This window comes from Oncorhynchus mykiss, chromosome 27, assembly GCF_013265735.2.
Source record: "Oncorhynchus mykiss isolate Arlee chromosome 27, USDA_OmykA_1.1, whole genome shotgun sequence".
Taxonomy (NCBI): Eukaryota; Metazoa; Chordata; class Actinopteri; order Salmoniformes; family Salmonidae; genus Oncorhynchus; species Oncorhynchus mykiss.
In genome coordinates, this window is record NC_048591.1 from 9055207 (window position 1) to 9072931 (window position 17725).

At 47.8% G+C, this 17725-nt stretch overlaps 1 protein-coding gene across 7 annotated transcripts in view; it reads right to left on the reverse strand.

The window, feature by feature from the left end:
* Positions 1 to 1884: 1884 nt before the first annotated feature.
* Positions 1885 to 17725, reverse strand: part of LOC110507062 (spectrin beta chain, non-erythrocytic 4) — a 65053-nt gene continuing 49212 nt past the window's right edge. For 2 of the 7 annotated variants that reach the window (XM_036964971.1, XM_036964975.1), the window contains 18 exons: positions 16553 to 16816; positions 14618 to 14842; positions 14206 to 14295; positions 13831 to 14109; positions 13289 to 13419; positions 12292 to 12496; positions 11638 to 11883; positions 11411 to 11545; positions 10984 to 11228; positions 10067 to 10253; positions 9865 to 9949; positions 9500 to 9696; positions 8204 to 9300; positions 8053 to 8122; positions 7638 to 7921; positions 6265 to 6435; positions 6107 to 6149; positions 1885 to 5917 (listed from right to left, as the gene is read on the reverse strand). In XM_036964971.1, the coding sequence (XP_036820866.1) occupies positions 5645 to 5917; positions 6107 to 6149; positions 6265 to 6435; positions 7638 to 7921; positions 8053 to 8122; positions 8204 to 9300; positions 9500 to 9696; positions 9865 to 9949; positions 10067 to 10253; positions 10984 to 11228; positions 11411 to 11545; positions 11638 to 11883; positions 12292 to 12496; positions 13289 to 13419; positions 13831 to 14109; positions 14206 to 14295; positions 14618 to 14842; positions 16553 to 16816 (4227 nt within the window). In that variant the 3' untranslated portion in view covers positions 1885 to 5644. Of the gene's footprint in view, positions 5918 to 6106; positions 6150 to 6264; positions 6436 to 6623; positions 7922 to 8052; positions 8123 to 8203; positions 9301 to 9499; positions 9697 to 9864; positions 9950 to 10066; positions 10254 to 10983; positions 11229 to 11410; positions 11546 to 11637; positions 11884 to 12291; positions 12497 to 13288; positions 13420 to 13830; positions 14110 to 14205; positions 14296 to 14617; positions 14843 to 16552; positions 16817 to 17725 lie in introns of those variants that run through there. The other 5 variants (XM_036964976.1, XM_036964974.1, XM_036964972.1 and 2 more) reach the window with 5 other exon arrangements.

The following is a 17725-nucleotide window of genomic DNA, read 5'->3' on the forward strand; positions in this document are numbered from 1 at the left end:
CTCTGCCGCCCAGTAGGCTACCTGCCACCCATTAGGCTACAATCAACGTTTGACATAATGCATATGATCTGGTCAGTATATACACTACATGACCAAAAGTATGTGGACACCTGCTCGTCGAACATCTCATTCTAAAAGCATGGGCATTAATATGAAGTTGGTCCCCCCTTTGCTGCTATAACAGCCTCCACTCTTCTGGTAAGGCTTTCCATTAAATGTCGGAACATTTCTGTGGGGACTTGCTTCCATTCAGCCACAAGAGCACTAGTGGAGGTAGGGCACTGATCTGGGCAATTAGGCCTGGCTCGCAGTCTGCGTTCCAATTGATATCAAAGGTGTTCGATGGGGTTGAGGTCAGGACTCTGTGCAGGCCAGTCAATTTCTTCCACACCGATCTCGACAAACCATTTCTGTATGCACCTCACTTCGTGCATGGGGGCATTGTTATGGTGAAACAGCAAAGGGCCTTCCTCAAACTGTTGACACAAAGCTGGAAGTACAGAATCATCTAGAATGTCATTGTAAGCTGTAGCGTTAAGATTTCCCTTCACTGGAATTAAGGGGCCTAGCCCGAACCATAAAAAGAGTCCCAGACCATTATTCCTCCTCCACCAAACTTGACAGTTGGCACTATGCATTCAGACAAGTAGCATTCTCCTGGCATCCGCTAAACCCAGATTTTTCTTTTGGACTGCCAGATGGTGGACTGTAATTCATCACTCCAAAGAACGTGTTTCCATTTCTCCAGAGTTCAATGGCGGTGAGCTTTACACCACTCCAGCCGATGTTTGGCATCGCGAATGGGGATCTTAGGCTTGTGTGCGGCTACTCAGCCATGGAAACCCATTTCATGAAGCTCCTGACGAACAGTTCTTGTGCTGACGTTGGAACTTGGCAGTGAGTGTTGCAACCGAGGACAGACAATTTTTACACGGTTCAGCACTCGCATTCCCATTCTGGGAGCTTGTGTGGCTTACCACTTCGTGGCTCCAGTGTTGCTCCTAAATATTTACACTTCACAATAATAGCACTTACAGTTGACAGGGGCATCTCTAGCAGGGCAGAAATTTGACGAACTGACTTGTTGGAAAGGTGGCATCCTATAACGGTGCCAGGTTAAAAGTCAACGAGCTCTTCAGTAAGGTCCTTCAACTGCCAATGTTTGTCTATGGAGATTGTATGGCTGTGTGCTCAATTTTATACACCTGTCAGGAATGGGTGGGGCTGAAATAGCAAAATCCACAAATTTGAAGGGGTGTCCACATATATCTACTCAGGGTGGAGGTGACATTGACATAACAGACAGGAAGTAAAAACAGAAAGTTCCCCTCACAACTGGGCTCCAAGCAACTAGGCACATTGGTTTACAGGCATGCTGAACATTATCACAATGAATCAAAGCATTATTCATTCAATACATGTAAAACTGCGTGAACAGATAAAATGTTTGAAGGTCTGTAGTTGTTAGCTTCAATAATATTATGTGGACTTACTGCTATTTGGTCCCTGGCTGTAGTAGCAGTGATACATGTATGTATGTTTTTATGCATGAGCAGTGTTAATCCTAAAACACGTTATCAAATACAGTAAATTAACCAAACTGCTTTGCTTTATCTTGGCCAGGTCGCAGTTGTAAATGAGAACTTGTTCTCAACTTGCCTACCTGGTTAAATAAAGGTTAAATACATTTAAAAATTAAATTAAAAAAATTATATACAAAAAATACTTTACACCTTTTTCGAATTATGCAAAGAAGAGTGAATGTAACTAGAATTAGAATTCGTATTGGTCCAACATGGTCCTTTGGCCTGCATATATTTGTAGAGCCAATTGACAAGACGTTGGCATTGAACTGCACATGCAAACAAAATTAACAACACAGTGTTTTTCTTTTCAATATCACAATTTGTATTTATCATTTCAAAGAAACAACTGTACACAGTCAATGGTTTTAAGTTGGATCTGTTTTATACATTATTATTCATTCATTCACCTTTTCCATGTACGTAAGTGTGTCACCCCATTATTGTACAGTGATTGTATAGCGACGGGATGAGACTTAAAACATGCAGAGCAGTATCATAATAGCGACTATGTAATTCATGCAACTTCTGTGTCCTGATATTGTGATGTTTTCCATTGATGTTGTACAAATGAACCATTTGCCCCATGGACATTTCAATTTGTTGAACCCCCCCCCCCAAAAAAAATCATTTTGTCCTTTTCACAGCAAAAAAAAAAACTAACGTAATTCTTTCTTTACAAAAAATACATTAAGCAATTACATATTGTACAGGTCATCAAGCTGTTGAAATTGGCAAAACATCCATTCAGTAGTTCCCTAAAAACAGTGGTGCTCTAGGGTCAAAGGTCAGGAAATGAACAGTAGGTGTTGAGCATTGACTTAGTTTAGCAACTAACAATGGAACATCCTGGACGAAAACAGCAACGAAATCATTATTCCCTGAAATGAAAAAAATAACGTATTCTAGAAAATAGGGATTTGAGTTTATAACGGCATTAGACTATTGATTTGTAACGGTTGCGGTGTGAATGCTTTCATGAAGGAAGCACTCCAGGACTTAACGCACATCAGACATTACAGATGCCCAGTTACGCAATGTTCTAACATTACTGAAACATCATGACTGCACAGCTAACACAGAAGCATTGTATCAATAATGAGATTCCTCTCACAAGTCTCCCACTGACACGTTAATGCTTGTGTGTATCAACTGCAGGTTATAAAATTGTGCTTTCTAGTCATTAACCAACATCCAGCTGGTTTGTAATTTGAAAGTCTATAAGCTCAAATTGCCCTCTGTGCGACAGAAAAGTACAGGATAACATGGATCGGGCCCTTGGCCATGACAACAGACGGGCTGGCCCACATTTGGAAAAATGACTACTGGTCATTTATCCAGATAGCTACTGAATGAAACCTTAGCATGAATAATTGTATAGGCATGTTTGGCTTTAGGATGTGATCGTACCTCATGCTCTGTAGCTGGAAGTCCAGCTGTTAGTAAAGTGTAACAAGCAAGACAAGAGAAACAGCCATATGAAATCTCATATCACGGTTGAACATGATACGCTCACACTTTTCAGGCTAGTGTACTTCATGTTCATTCATGAAGATAATTCAAACCTCATTCTCCTGTGATCCAATAAACACATTTCCCTCTAGGACCCTGAAGCACCACTGCTCCTCAAGCAATAGCACTGTGCAATGGGGGAGCGTTTTAGTGCAAAGGAAAAGTTGCATATAAATTCTCATTTCGCATCAACAATGCGTTCCTGGCCACCTCCCGAAGCCACCATAATACTTTGACCGCATACCCTCTGTTTAGAGTGAGACTATGGCATACAAATAGGAGATCTGTGACAGGAGTACACAGAGAACGCAATGGTAAGCAACATTTCCAAACAAAGTTACCATTCGGAGACATCCAAATTAGTGTTAAGACAGTTACGTACATCAATTTGAGACCAACTCGTTTTTATTGAGCATATTGTTTTTGGAATGAGACATCCTCCATACGAGCTGCCCAGGCAAGATTAGAGTAGACTTAACAACAGATAGTAGTAAATACTGCACAGTGAAACTCCTGAATGCAAGAATTCAGCAGACTAGCAGTTTATTGCTAGAATCCTCCCCACTACACTATGCTAATTGTACTGTGTGCCACGCAGTCGTGTGTCATACGAGTCTCAAAATTCACCACAGAATCTCATAGATGTCCACAGTGCCCTATCTGAGTGTGTCCTATGTCATGTATTGTACTGTATTTCACATTCCATGTGATAGTTATGTTCATTCAAAAATAAGTTCTGCTGATCCTTGCCTTGTTGTGTCCAACAAGCGTTATGGATTGCACTGATTTGGCATTCAACGCCTATATAGATGCATAAAATGTGTTTTAAAAAAAACAAGGTAGAAAAAGCTACTCAGGAAAGATCTCATGATATTTGCACTGTACTATCTCGTCGCCGTCACTCCTCACTTCTGTACAAATCTCTGATGTAAGGAACAGGCAAAGGATTTGTCCACTAGCTTCCATAATGTAAGACTTCCCGTTACCAAATATGGCTTTGCAGTGCTAAGACAAACAGACAATTGTATTGTATGATGCATGGAGAGGAACAAAGTGAACATCGTTGCTGATAGCTACATACTGTGAGAGGAACATAGGATCGGACTGCTATGCAAAGCCTCTCAACAAGAGATTTATCCCAAGCAAGACATGCATGTGATTCATTCATCCAGAAGCTTTTGTTTACATCCATCTGACATCGACTTGCACTCCTGAGGCCTTGGAGTGACCAATCGGCACCGTATTACTTCTGTGTGGCCCCTGAACTTAGATCCTTGCTGTGTCCTCATCAACTCCTGTGGTTAGTTGAGCTGTTAGAAGCCTGGCCTGTGGAACGGCAGTGCTTGGAAGACTGAGGGAGAACTGAGGACGCAGATGTGAACAAAAAAACCTGAGCTATGAAAACCCTGGGAGTGGTGAGCAGCTGAACAGACACACACACACACACACACACACACACACACACACACACACACACACATGCTCAGACACACACAACTTAATTTCTCTTTGACTGTCTATAAAAAGCATTGTGATATTTTCTGAATGGAAAAAAATAATGTTGACTGGGTATGTGGAGTGCGATTACCACCATCTGATAGTCTTTGAGAAGAAAGGGCGAGGATTTGGTCTTGTGAGATGGCTTCCAGTCCTATCCCTCTGGTGCTGGGTGGCTATGGCTGCTGGGTCCCTGGGGGCCTCTCGGGGGCCCCAGATGAAGGCATAGCTGAGTATGGCCGTGGGGGCCAGCCTAGCCTCCGGGTAAAGGTTCCAGGTCATCCATTCAAAAGCCAGAACAAGCTTTGTGAAGACTGTTGTTACCTGCCTCTTCTCTTTCTCCTCTGGCTCAATATTGAATTGTACAAATTCAATTTGGATGAGTTTGATGATATTACAGTTTTGTACTGAAGAAAGTCAAAGTGAGAAAAGAGAGTCCAGAAAAGAATGATGGCAGAGTGAACGAGCAGAAATACAAAAAAGGAAACAGAAAATAATTGTTCTCCAAAAAGAGGCCAGTTGTGTCAAACATTTAGGGATATTTCATTCTCTTTTGTTTGGGAGTATACAATTGGATGTTCTAGACATACAATACATAAATAGACAGACAAGAGTTACATACAGATACAGCTCATCTCTTACAAAAAATAAAACGTAAAACGTTAGGAGCTACTTTTTCATACTACCAGTGACAACCCTCTTGTTACATGAGTGTCCATCTCTCTCACATTGCTGCCCTGACGAGGAGGATCTGCTTTCTGCAGTGCACCGGTGTCACCACTAGAGGACAGAGGTGGAACGAGCCCGGCAATAAGTGTTAGTGACCAGGTCTGACACCCTAAGAGCAACAGAGATAAAGAGAGAGGGCAACGAGGAGGGGCACACTGATATTCGTGCTTCAAATCCCTCATGTCAGTTCACCAGGGTGGTTTTCCTGTCTTTTTCAACACTAAACAGAACTGACGCAGACAGATGAGAGGAAAGGGTTGGGTCTTGACTGGGAGTCTTTTATACCCCTCTCCCTTTCCCTCACCCACCGCACAACATCAAACTCATTTCTTCTTGCTGGACTTTTCTGAACGCTTGGTGTCCGATTTGGTCTCACCCTTATCCGACCTCTCAGAGCGCTCGGCTCTCTGCGGCCTTTCCCCCCGGTCTGACTTTTCTCCCCGCTCTGACTTGTTATCGGCCTTGCTGCCGTCGCGGCGCGTGCCCTCGTCCGTGGATGAGGTAGTAGGCTGGGGCTGACCCCATTTGGCAATCTCCTCATGCTCTGCGATGCTCTTGTTGATGTTGGTGGTCCAGGCCTTTAGATCATCCTGTGACTCGGAGAGAGAAAGGGAGATGAGAGAGAGCATGGGACAGGACGAATGATAAAGAACAAGAAAGGGAAAGAGAGAGGGTGAGAGACAGACAGAAAGTTATTTGGCACACGGACAAACATTGCAGAATCACATTGTTATTATACGACTGTGTTTCCATGAAAGAGCAGTCAACTTTTGAACGCCTTTTACCTCATCCTTTGCGTGGAACAGAAATTCACTTCCGTCTTTCGTTCTGAAACAGAAGGACAGAGAAGTTGAGGGTAACACACAAAATGGCTATCTGTACGGTAGACAAGACAAGCAGCATGACCCTGATTGACAGACTGCCTAAAAGGCAGAGTACTAACTTAAGAGTAAAGACGTTTTTCTTCTTCTTGTATCCAAGGGTGACGTCGCAGTGGCAGTGGCCGAGGTTGAGCATGGGCTCGTTGTTGTAAGGTGTGGCGGTGTTCTTAGCGTCCTTATAGAAGCCTATCTCTCCTTTGTTCAGCACACAGTACAGGTTGACCCAGGATCTGCTGTAGGGGCGGGAGGGGGGGAAACGGGGCGTGTTCAGCAAAAACCATCCACAGGTTTAATGCCACCTAACCTCACTCACCTGGGGGAGTTCAAGATGACTGGCCGGAGTGGTCCGAGGGGGAACACACTGCCGAACAAACAATGAACCGCCGACCGTAGCGTGCATAGGTGCATACACGTGGCTTACCTTTGTGGCGAGGTAGGAAGAACAGCCAGCAGCAAGGAGCAACAGGAGAGAGAGAAAAAAAAACAGAGAATTTGGTTAAATGACAGTATTGGTATTAGTGAACATTCATCTCACCTCTTAAGATGATTGAGTGTAACAAACAAAAAGCTAGGCTTTACCTTGGCATGTACATAGCATTACATGTACATCAGAAACATTCATCCAATTGGTGAGTGAGCAGTGGGTCTCATTTGTGGGATGAGTCTGTTGCGTTGCGTGTCAGCCATGGCCTCCAGGGGGCAGTGCAGCAGCGAGAGGCGGACGGTTCAGTCTCCGGGGGCCAGAGACCCGTGGTAGGCCACCAAGCATGGCCGACTGAACGAAACGTCTCTCGGGAGGAAGCGGAGTGATGTGTGGGTCTCTGCAGGGACCTGTGCATGTAGCATGGCTATGGCTGCATATCGTACTGGCTATGGGCCAGAACCAGCACCAGGTTCGACCTTAGGCCCAGCAACAACATCCATCAACCAGACCGCTCTCCGTCAGGGGCTGTGTTGGTTAGGCACCATGCATGTGGCAAGCAGTGGAATGGCTGGTGGCTATCTCTTGGTTGAACTCTCATTCTGATACACTTCTGATCAGAGGCTAAACAGAGATCTGAAGTTTCAATAAAATGCTAGAAGAGCATATGTTAAAGCAAATGGCTATTTTCAAATAGGATGCTAGAACATATGTCAACCCAGAATTCTATTTTCAATAGGTTACAAGAGCATATGTCAACTCGGGTCGTAAGCTCCAATAGGAATGTCTGAAAATACAGTATGTCAGACCAGTGCTAAAGCTCCAATAGGATGAGCATATGTCGACCGAGACCTAAGGCACCAATCAGATGCTGGAACATATGTTAATGCCAGTGACATGCAACCAATTGAACATTTCGTAGGTAAAGTCAGTTGTTTTGTTAGCTTAGCATGCTCATAAGATCATGCCTGGTTGTTTTGTCAGACTCCCCCCGTCAGGAACCTGGATGCCCACCTGTTAGAGCTCTTCCTCATGGTCTCGATGTCCAGCTTGCGGAAGAGGAAGCCCTCGTGGTGGGCTGTGTGGCTGGGAGCCTGGGGGACTGAAGGGCTCACGCCCTGAGCCACCCCTGGCTCCGGCGCCGAGCGTGACCGCCGGGTGGTGGCCTCTCCTGCAGATGGGTCCTTGGGCCGGGGTCTCCGCCGGGGCTTAGGACGATCCCGTGCTCGCGGCCGGTCTGGACGTCCGGAAGACTTCTCTGGCACGCCGTTCGGCACTTTAGGGACCTCCCCTCGTGCCTGAGTGGAGAAGAGAGAAGGCAGAGCTTAGACTATAAATACAACATATAGCCGTTAAACACTCATTAACAGTATTTATGTATAGATAACTGTGTAATAAAGGAGGCATAGCTGGTGAACAGAAGACTCACCGTTGCTGCCTCTCTCTCTTTTAGCTGCTCCACTATATCAAACAAGGTCTGGCCACCTGACCTTTTCTCCCTGTAAATCAGCCAAGACAAAAAGTGATACACCTTTCTGCAAACAGCACTTAATGGCACTAAGGCGCAATGTAGTACTCACGTAGAACGTCTGTCTGACTGCTCCTTGGCTGTGTCGTGTTCACTGGACTCCTGTCTCTCCGTCCGGTGGCGGTCTTTCCTCCGGCCCTCGTGTCCGTGGCCCTCCTGCTCGCTGGACGTCTGCCTTTCCAGCTTCCTCTCTTTGCGCTCGGCCCGTTCCCGCCACACCTCCTGGGGCAGCTCATCCCGCCGCGCCTGGATCATCAGCGCCTCACTAGAGTGCTGGCGCTCCAGCCTGGCTTCCCTGTGACTGTCCCTACTGTCCCTACTGTCTCTGTCCCTGTCTCTCTGCTGGGGCTCCGACCGGCTGCTCCCCGCCCGGTGGTCTCTGCTGCTGGGCTCGCTGTTCAGCCTCTCCCTGCCCATCCCCTCCCTCCCCATCTCCTGGAGCACCACCTCGGCCATCACCGGCATCACGGGCGCTGGCTCCATTAACACAATATCTCTCTCCCTCTCTCTCTGCTCCCTCTCTCGCACCTCCTTCTCTCTCGCCTTCTCCAGCCTACAGGCCACCAGCATGGGCGTCACCATGTCGTCCATGTGTTTGATCTTAGGCTGCCGGAGGTACTGCGAGGCTTTCACCTCCACTGCGGCGGCTGCCCCAGTCACCAAGCTTGCAGCTATCCCTTTGGCCTCGACCGCGGGGGTGACCAATCCTGCTGCCAACCCCCTGGCTTCAGAGGCGGCAGTCCCAAATCCTGCTGCCACCCCTCGGACCTCCATGGCGGCGGTGGTCCCTAAATGTGTTGCCTCCACAGCGGCTGTTCCCAGCCTGGCTGCCACCCCGACTACACCCCCAGCCAATCCCCCCATCATGGGCATGGCCCGGGCCTCCAGACTGCTGCGGTAGCCACTGGAGCCGTTCATGATGGGGGTGTAGTTGGCTACGGTGGAGCCCAGGCGGCGGGCCACGGAAGAGGGCGAGGGTTCCTGGGGGGGCCTTTCGGCTCTGGGCTCGGCCTGCTCGTAAAGGATCCGTCTCATCAGGGGGGAGCCCTGGCTCCGGGCGGGGGACGTCTCCTGGGGGTCCAGGAACACCTTTCGACCCAGCAGGGGGGTGGGAGGGAGCTTACTCTGCTCCGCTTTCATCTTCTCCACCTGGAACCAAATCGAGGTTAACTAAACATCAGCACTTCATTGTAGAATCTCCTCTACAACAAAATTAAGCATAACGTAAACACGAAGCCATTTGACAAGTCACTTCAAACAATCTGTGCTCTACAACCTCTTGTAAGCAACCAGAAGAAAGACGGCATCAGCTAAGGGTAGTGTTAGTAAGCTAGGGATAGTGACGGACCGTGGTGAGGCGTCGTAGCGAGCTGAAGCGCTCCTCCCAGGTGGCGGCGGCCTTGCGGAAGGCCTCGTGGCGGCGGATGAGCTGCTCCACCTCGTCCACGCTGGCGCCCAACTCCTTGCTGTTGATGAAGGGCTCCTGGGCTGTGAGCCAGGCCTCGGCCACCACCGCTTCCTGGGCAAACTGGTGCACCTCCAGCACTGAGGCAGAGGAGAAAGAGGAACTTAGTGTCTGAGAACAATGGGAATCAAATTGTAGCCTACTGTGGTTCAAACTCTATTATGGAATGCCTTGGGATAATATCAATTAGAGACTTGAGGTGCCAGGTACTAGAGTAGTTCCATTCAGGTGAAGTCAGAGGGACTCACTGTGCTGCAGGACCTCCCAGTGTTTGTCCCATTTCTCAGACAGCTCGTACTGCTTGGCCACCACCGTATCCAGCTTCTCCTTGATCTAAAAAGACATAGCATTTCCATTGAGTTTAATCTAAACTAGTGACTGTAAATGTCATCTAAACTACAGTACCATCCTCCATGTTCTATGGCAGAACCCTGGCAACAGTGCTGTTACCTCCTCAGCAGCAGGGTTGCGCGCGGCCAGCAGCGTCTTGCCCATCTCGATGCACTGCAGCACACTCTTACTGCGCGCCTCCACCTCACTCTTCAAGCTCTGGTGGTAGTTCATCAGTACCTCCACTGAGGACACATCCCTGAAAGGACCAGAGAGTCCAGAGCCCGTTATATCGCTGGAGGGAATGCTGACAGTGAAGGAGAAGAGCACAGGGTTACCCACCATGGAAGACAAGGGCCAGAAAATAACACTATATTAAAACTTGCTCACAGTGCATTGCTTTGACATTTTTCATTATCATTTTTTGTTTTCTGTGCTCTCTCTCTCTCTCTCTCTCTCTCTCTCTCTCTCTCTCTCTCTCTCTGCATCTCTCTCTCTCTGCATCTCTCTCTCTCTCTCTGCATCTCTCTCTCTCTCTGCATCTCTCTCTCTCTGCATCTCTCTCTCTGCATCTCTTGGTGCAGCTCTCCATATTTGGCATTTCCGTAACATAAATGAGTTCCGTTTTGAGTTATATTATGATAAGGTACTAAAATCAAAACAGGCCCCTGAACTTGCAGCTCAATCCCATCTGGTAGACGGACAGAGGGATGACACAGAGCAGTATGAGACACACCATACATACAAACTGTAAATATAGATATTTCATTGAATGTTTAACGAATGCCCCCTTCACATAAATAAAAATACAATCTTCCAGTAAAGAGATACACAACTTCCTTTTGGATTCTAGCTGAAGTACATTATGCATCTGTCAGCCTCTCCTAGGTGTTGAACTAAGGTTGCTAGGCCTATAGTATTTTCAACAAAAGGGTCAACTTTTTTCACCCTTCTTTTTTTTTTCTCTTGCTCACCTCACTTTAATGGAAAGTGTATGCCTAAACCATAAATATACAATTGTGACCCCAATTGTATACCTTGGATTGTCCCCTGTGCCGATCTGAGAGATGATGCTGTCCATCCACATGATCTGGTCTCGCACCACCCCGAAGAACCGCAGCTTGTCTGTTGCCGTGGTGATCTGCACTCGGCACTCCTCGCAGGAAGTCAAGAGCTCCTTCCAGCAATGCATCACTTCCTGTTCCCGGCCGGCGATGGCCTCAGCCTTCTGCCCGGCGTAGATGGTCCGGAGCTGACCCGCACTCTCCTGGAGCTGCCTCACCTGGACACAGACAGACGGGTGGTAATTACATAGGAATGCCTAAAAACACTGCAAAGATTACTGTAGTAATGTGATGAGAAATGTAATGTGACGTGTTACCACATTGACTGCTTGTTTTGTTCAGTCTTCCTTTTTTAGCCTTATGTGCACGTAAAATAAAGTGACAGTGGGCGAGGCCTCACCTGAGTGACGAGCAGCTGGATGTCGTGCTCGAAGCTCTGCATGAGCCTCTGCAGGGTGCTGGTGTTGGCTGTGCCACCCTGGCGCGCCCGCACCTCGGGCAACCTCCGCTGCTTATCATCGATTTGGGCCAAGACCTGCAGCACAATGCGATAACGGCCCATCAGAGACACATCAAAACACGACACTGACCTGTATCCCTTGGCACTTCTTGTGGTAGAAACGCTACCTCGCGGCAGTCGGTGAAGAACTTGTGAAGCTGGTGCGAGGCGGCCAGCATCTGTGCCCGGGTCTCCATGAGCTCCAGGAGGTCGGCCCAGGCCTCGTTCACGCCGTCCTTCCACTCGGCGATGGTGGCGGCGTCGGCGTGGCCGTAGTCGATCAGCTCGTCCACCATCTGGTTAACCGCCGTCACACGCTCCTGACCCAGACTGCCCGTCTCCGACGCAAACTCTGTGAACTTCTCCTGCAGGATCTGAAGGGAGGAGGAGGAGAGAGGAGGAGAGGAATGAAGGGATGATCAATATCCGTTTGGCCAAGCTAAGCACTGTTGCTAAAACGGTAATGGGCTACTTAGAAAAACAAAATCCATTGAAATACATGCTACTTCCTTACTAAGCAATAATAGTGTACTGTATACCATTCTTTGAGCCATATTAACTCCGTTGCCAACACACGCTATAACAATAGAGGCCATATAGCAGAGGCTTTTAACCAAAGCGACTTACAGTCATGCAGGAATACATTTCCTACGTATGGGTGGTCCCAGGAATTGAACCCACTATCCCGGCATTGCAAGTGCCAATGCTCTACCAACTGAGCTACAGAGGACTACCAGGATAATCAGATTGTTGAATGTTTTGTCCATTCAGGTCCCACTGACCGTGACGTGTTCAAAGTCCTGTCCCAGTTCTGGCGAGCTGGCCACCACCTCCCTCTCAGCGATCCACTGCTCCAGCTCGTCCACCTCGCGGTTGAGCTGGTAGAGCCAGTACTGCTGCTCCAGACGAGACTTTCTCTCCTCCACCAGGTCCTTCAGAGACACGTACAGCCGGTCCATCTGACACTGACGCTTACTGATCTGCTCACTGAGACACACACACACACACACACACACACACACACACACACACACACACACACACACACACACACACACACACACACACACACATACACACACACACCAGAGACAGGGTTAGAGACGAATAGTAAACACAGGGTAAAATTGAGGGGTAATGTGTGGAAGCTGAGATTCTGCAGTGAAACTAACTTGGTCATGTAAAACCATGAGCTGGCTTTACAGTGTTGAGTTTCCAGAAGGAGTAAATGTGAGGAGGATAAGACTTACAACGCAAACTGAACAACATGAGAACGACATGGACAACCCATAAAAAAAACAATACCCTACTAGTGCAGAGATGCAGGTCTAGCATCGACTAACAGCTAAAAGCTAAGATGATAGCCGTTAGCATCGACACCAGAGACAGAGAAGTATTACGGACCCAGTGCTGACCCGGATGTCACCATGATTCACTCTGCTGCCATAACAGAGCAACAGGAGTCCATGACTGGCCTACTTTACTGTACTACCTTCTCTACAGGGGTTATGTCATTCAAGCTGTCTGCCATTTACTACCGGGTTACTTCTCAGCACCTAGTAGACATAGAGTGTAGAGGCCCTGGGTCCTCTTCAATCAAGTCACAAAATGAGATCCTTAGTTCTCGTATATGGGATTTCCTTTGAGCTTTTAAGGCAGTATTTGAAATGTGCATTTCATGGCACACTCACTTTACAGCTACTATAACCAACGTCCGTTCCCACGAAAGTCTTGGTGTGGTGTAGCGTGGTGAAAGGTTTGTGGGGCACCAACACTGACCTGTCTGGATGTCCCATCTCCAGTAGCTGCCTGCACTGCTGGGAGAGAAGGCCTATCGTCTCAGCGTAGTCCTCTATCGTCTGCTCCAGTACCAGGTGCTTCTTCAGTAGCTGCAGGGTGCTAGGCTCATCCTGGAGGGGAGGCCACAACACTCTTAACAGTCCATTCTCACAAACTTCGAAATGCTAACAATTCAAGGGGAGTGTTCATCACAGGAGGTTGAAGGCACCTTAATTGGGGAGGACGGGTTTGTGGTAATGACTGGAGCGGAATTGGTAGAATGGTATCGAACACATGGTTTCCAGGTGTTTGATGCCATTCCATTTGCTCCTTTCCGGCCGTTATTATGAGCCGTCCTCCCCTCAGCAGCCTCCACTGGTGTTCATGTACAGTTGCTGATGTCTGGAGGGACACAATGACATTGTACTACACCTATGCAGATCAACTTTTCCCTCTTCCAAAAAGCCAATCATCTTACTGTAAAAAGGTAACTGGGCAGATTAAGCATATCAGCGCCTGGTGATTGGCTCCTAGCCGCCTACCTTTCCCTTTTCCTCGTTCATCATGTGCAGCTCCTGTTCGCTGAGCCAGGCCTCCACCTCGGCCGTGTCAAAGTAGTACTGCTGGGCCTGGTACATGGCATCCAGCACCAGCTGTCTTCTCTCCGTCTCGGCCCACAGCAGACCCCACAGCCTGCTGAGCTGCTCCAGGCCCGCCCGCACACAGTCAGCCTGGGGGCTGCGGATGGAGGCGATGACATTAGCTCTTTCCAGGACGTCCTCCACCCTCGCCCGATGGCCCTGTAGCTCCCTCTGCAGAGTCTGGGGGGGGGGGGGGGGGACAGAAAGACGATGTCCAGATAGATAGATAGACATGTACTGTAAAGATGTGGTTATCCTCAGCTAGCTGCCACACACCTGGTTCTTCTTCATGAGCTGCTGCACAGCCTGTAGGCTGGAGCCGTGCTCCTGAGACGTGGCGGCAGGCAGCCGCTCCTGCACCCACAGCTGCAAACCAAACACATCACAAGTTAAACTAGCAAAGAAGCACCTGCAAACTCTGGTAACTGTTCTAGGGTTATCACCAGCATGGTATTGCATCAGTTTAAAGTTACATGCATCTTCCTTCAAGATAAATCTTCAACAAACAAAAAAGGGGGGGTTAGTCGCCGACTTAAGCAACACTTCAACCCTTGTCGATGACACTTGTAAGTCACACTTTTAGAAGCAAATGTATGGGCGAAGTGGTCTGAGTAGACTGGGGGAGGTGTGCGGGTGTTCTGTAAGTGTGTGTGGGTATAATCGGAGGACGATCAGGACGGCCACTCACTATCTCGTCCTCCAGGTCCCGGCCCACTTGGTGAACCTCCTTGGAGGCCAGAAGGATGCGCCGGCGCTCCTTGAGCGGCTCGATGAGGCGGACGATGCGCGTCTCCACGGCGGACTGGCGCTCGCTGACCGTGTCCATGACCTGGCCCTGCTGGGGGACAGAGGCCGCCGCCACCTGCAGCTCCCCCACCTCCTTATACCACTCCTCCATCTGACACTCCATCGTCTGGAGAGAGGGAGCGAGGGAATGTGAGAGGGTGTGAGAGAGGAGGTAGAATGGAAAGGGGGATGGAATCGAAGCGTTTGAGGAGGGGCGAGTGAAGGAGGGAGAAAGGATAGGTTAGGAAATAAAGAGCGGGGGGGAGGAAGTCCATGGGACAGCGAGACGCCTGGTGAGTATTGAGAGGATACATTGGTTCCTCTATCGATCCCCTCTCACCAAAATATCCTGACAACATCTAACTCAGGAGTCAGCCACTGAAGGATTTCCTAGGTGTACATGATCAGTTGCTCTACTGGTCAGTCTGTCATAACAATTCATGAGAAGTGTTTGGATGATAGTAGTTAGATCTACCGCAATTGACTACAAGGCAATTACTTCTCCAGAGCTGTCAGGTAATTCTGAAGGGGGTGGCGATTCTCACTAAGGCAGTGACACTCATTTTGGGACACAAGCATCAGGTTGAGATCACCAGGGAGGTAAAGTAGTGTCACTGAGGCTAACTTCTTCGAAAAGTGGGCCAGATGCAAAGAGTTGTTGCATGAGTGCCATGGTAAAGTGAATTAGAGTAGGAGGCAGAATGAGGCCGATCAATCCCTTACGAATTCACATGACGATTTGACTTTGGGAATTCTTAGGAATTGGGAGGAAAAGAGCCTTCGGGACGGCTGCCTCAGTACCTTCTATCTGGTTAAATGAATCCCCTGACATTCTCAGAGACACATATCAGAGACTAGCACGAGAATAAGCACACTTTCTATTGGCTTACACAATTGTTACACCATTGAATCACAAATAAAACATAACATGGGAACATTATTTCTAATTTTGACAGAAATGGTCCTTGAATTAATAGACAGGACCATTTCTTAGTCTCACACAGACACACAGACACACACAGTGGAGTGGAGATTTTCATACATTTCCATATGAAGCCAAATGTTAAGAGTTTCCGGGGTGAGACAGTGATTCTGCTCACACCATAAATCACAGGGTGAACAGCGGGACAGGATGAGACAGTGATTCTGCTCACACCATAGATCACAGGGTGAACAGCAGGACAGGATGAGTGAGTGGTAGTGGCTGGAAGGAAGCAGAAAGAAATTGTAAAAATACCAGCATTAGAGTATAAAGAGGGATAAAGAAAGAAATTAAGAGAGAAAAAGGAAAGGACAGGAAAGGAAGAAAGAATGAAAGGAAGGAAGGAAGGAAGGAAGTAAGGAAAGGAAGGAATTAAAGGAAAAGAAAGGAAAGGAAAGAAAAGGAAAGATTAGAGTATCCATGAGAGAAATGAACTGAAGTGAAAAGGTTACTGTACCCCTGGATGGAGGTTGGGTGGTGGAGAATACTGTACACAAAGCACAATTACAGGCTGAAAAGGAACTGTAAGCAGCCCTGAGGGGCAGCATGCTGTTCGAGAGGAGAATGAGAGACGCATGATGAACTGATAAGATGTATGGACCCAGTAGTAGTGACAGAACAGAGGTAGAGCATCCTGGACAGGAAAAAAAACTGAACCACCTCCTACTGTATAGGTTGTTCACACAGAACAACCCTAGGTTTTTGTATATAGAGATACACTGCGATATTCAACAACTTTAACCTACATTTTCATTATGTATGACAATAGTTTCACCATACCCAAAAATATTCCCAACTGATCACAAAACCAAAAACTGTAACAGTAGTTGGACCATATAATGAAGAGGAAGAGACCTGGAGCTTCTTGAGCTGCTTGTTGACGCTGGTCAGGTCCTGACCCTGGTCCACGTAGCCCAGTTGTCCCTCCAGCTGGTGCAGCTGATGGTCCAGGCTGGTGTAGCTCTGCACCAGCAGGTCAGCCCGGTTGGCTTCAAACAGCTGGCGGGCCTTGGCCTGGGTGGTGCTCTCCAGGTCCTGCCAACACTCGTGGATCTCCCCCAGCTTCCTCCGCACCACCGGGCCCAGCTCGGGCTTCTCCTGGATCAACTGCTGGCCCTCCTGGAGGATGGAAGGGGGGAGCAGGTGGAGGATAGGAAGAAGAGGTTGAGAGAGATGTAGGATGGCGGTTGAAGGTTAGGGTAATGGAGAGGGAGCACATGGAGATGGAACAGAGAGGAAGGGAGATGGGGGGGGGGTTAGAGTTATTAGACATTGATGAGTGGAGGTTATAATAACATGAAAAATAAAGTCTCATTTATATCACTTATGGAACATTGGTGTCATAAACAATCTACTGTCGTAAATGTAGGATTTTATCGATTGAAATCATTCTGTAAATAGTTCCATCATAGGCAGAAACAATTTGTGACTACCACGTTGGCAGTTTACCATATGGGAGCATACATTTAAGCACTTTGTTACACCTGCTGATGTAAATTTGATTGATACGGAGTTGGCTATGGTTTTTCTAGATCTTTAATCTGGCAGGTAAATAAAATGGATTCTAAGCAATCACGTAAAATGACAAAGAAAATGCCTTCCATTGTTAGCTTGTAAGCTTGAGCTGTGACTCAGTGGTACACCTTTATGGAGGCTACAGCCTGGGCTCCAGACCAGCTGCTCCTGACTCTGGCCTATCAGTGCACATCAAATTGGGTTAGGAGGGCTTGCTTGGCCCTGGCAGCCCAGAAAACCACTTCACCTTTAGAGGTCTGAGCTCACAGATAAAACGCACTTCTCTTAACATCATTTCACTTCCTGATTGAATCATCTGGTATGGATCTCTCCTTTGTCTGTCTTCATCGGTTTGGAGGTTTCAGGTTTGACTCATTTCTTGTTGATTTCATTCATGACACACTCAGGTATTTTCAGAGTAGACCCAGATTTAAAAGCTCTCTGCATAGTCACGATTCTTTCCAGTAAGCCTAGCTTAATCGCATAACAACCGCAACCCCAGAGACTGAGCCA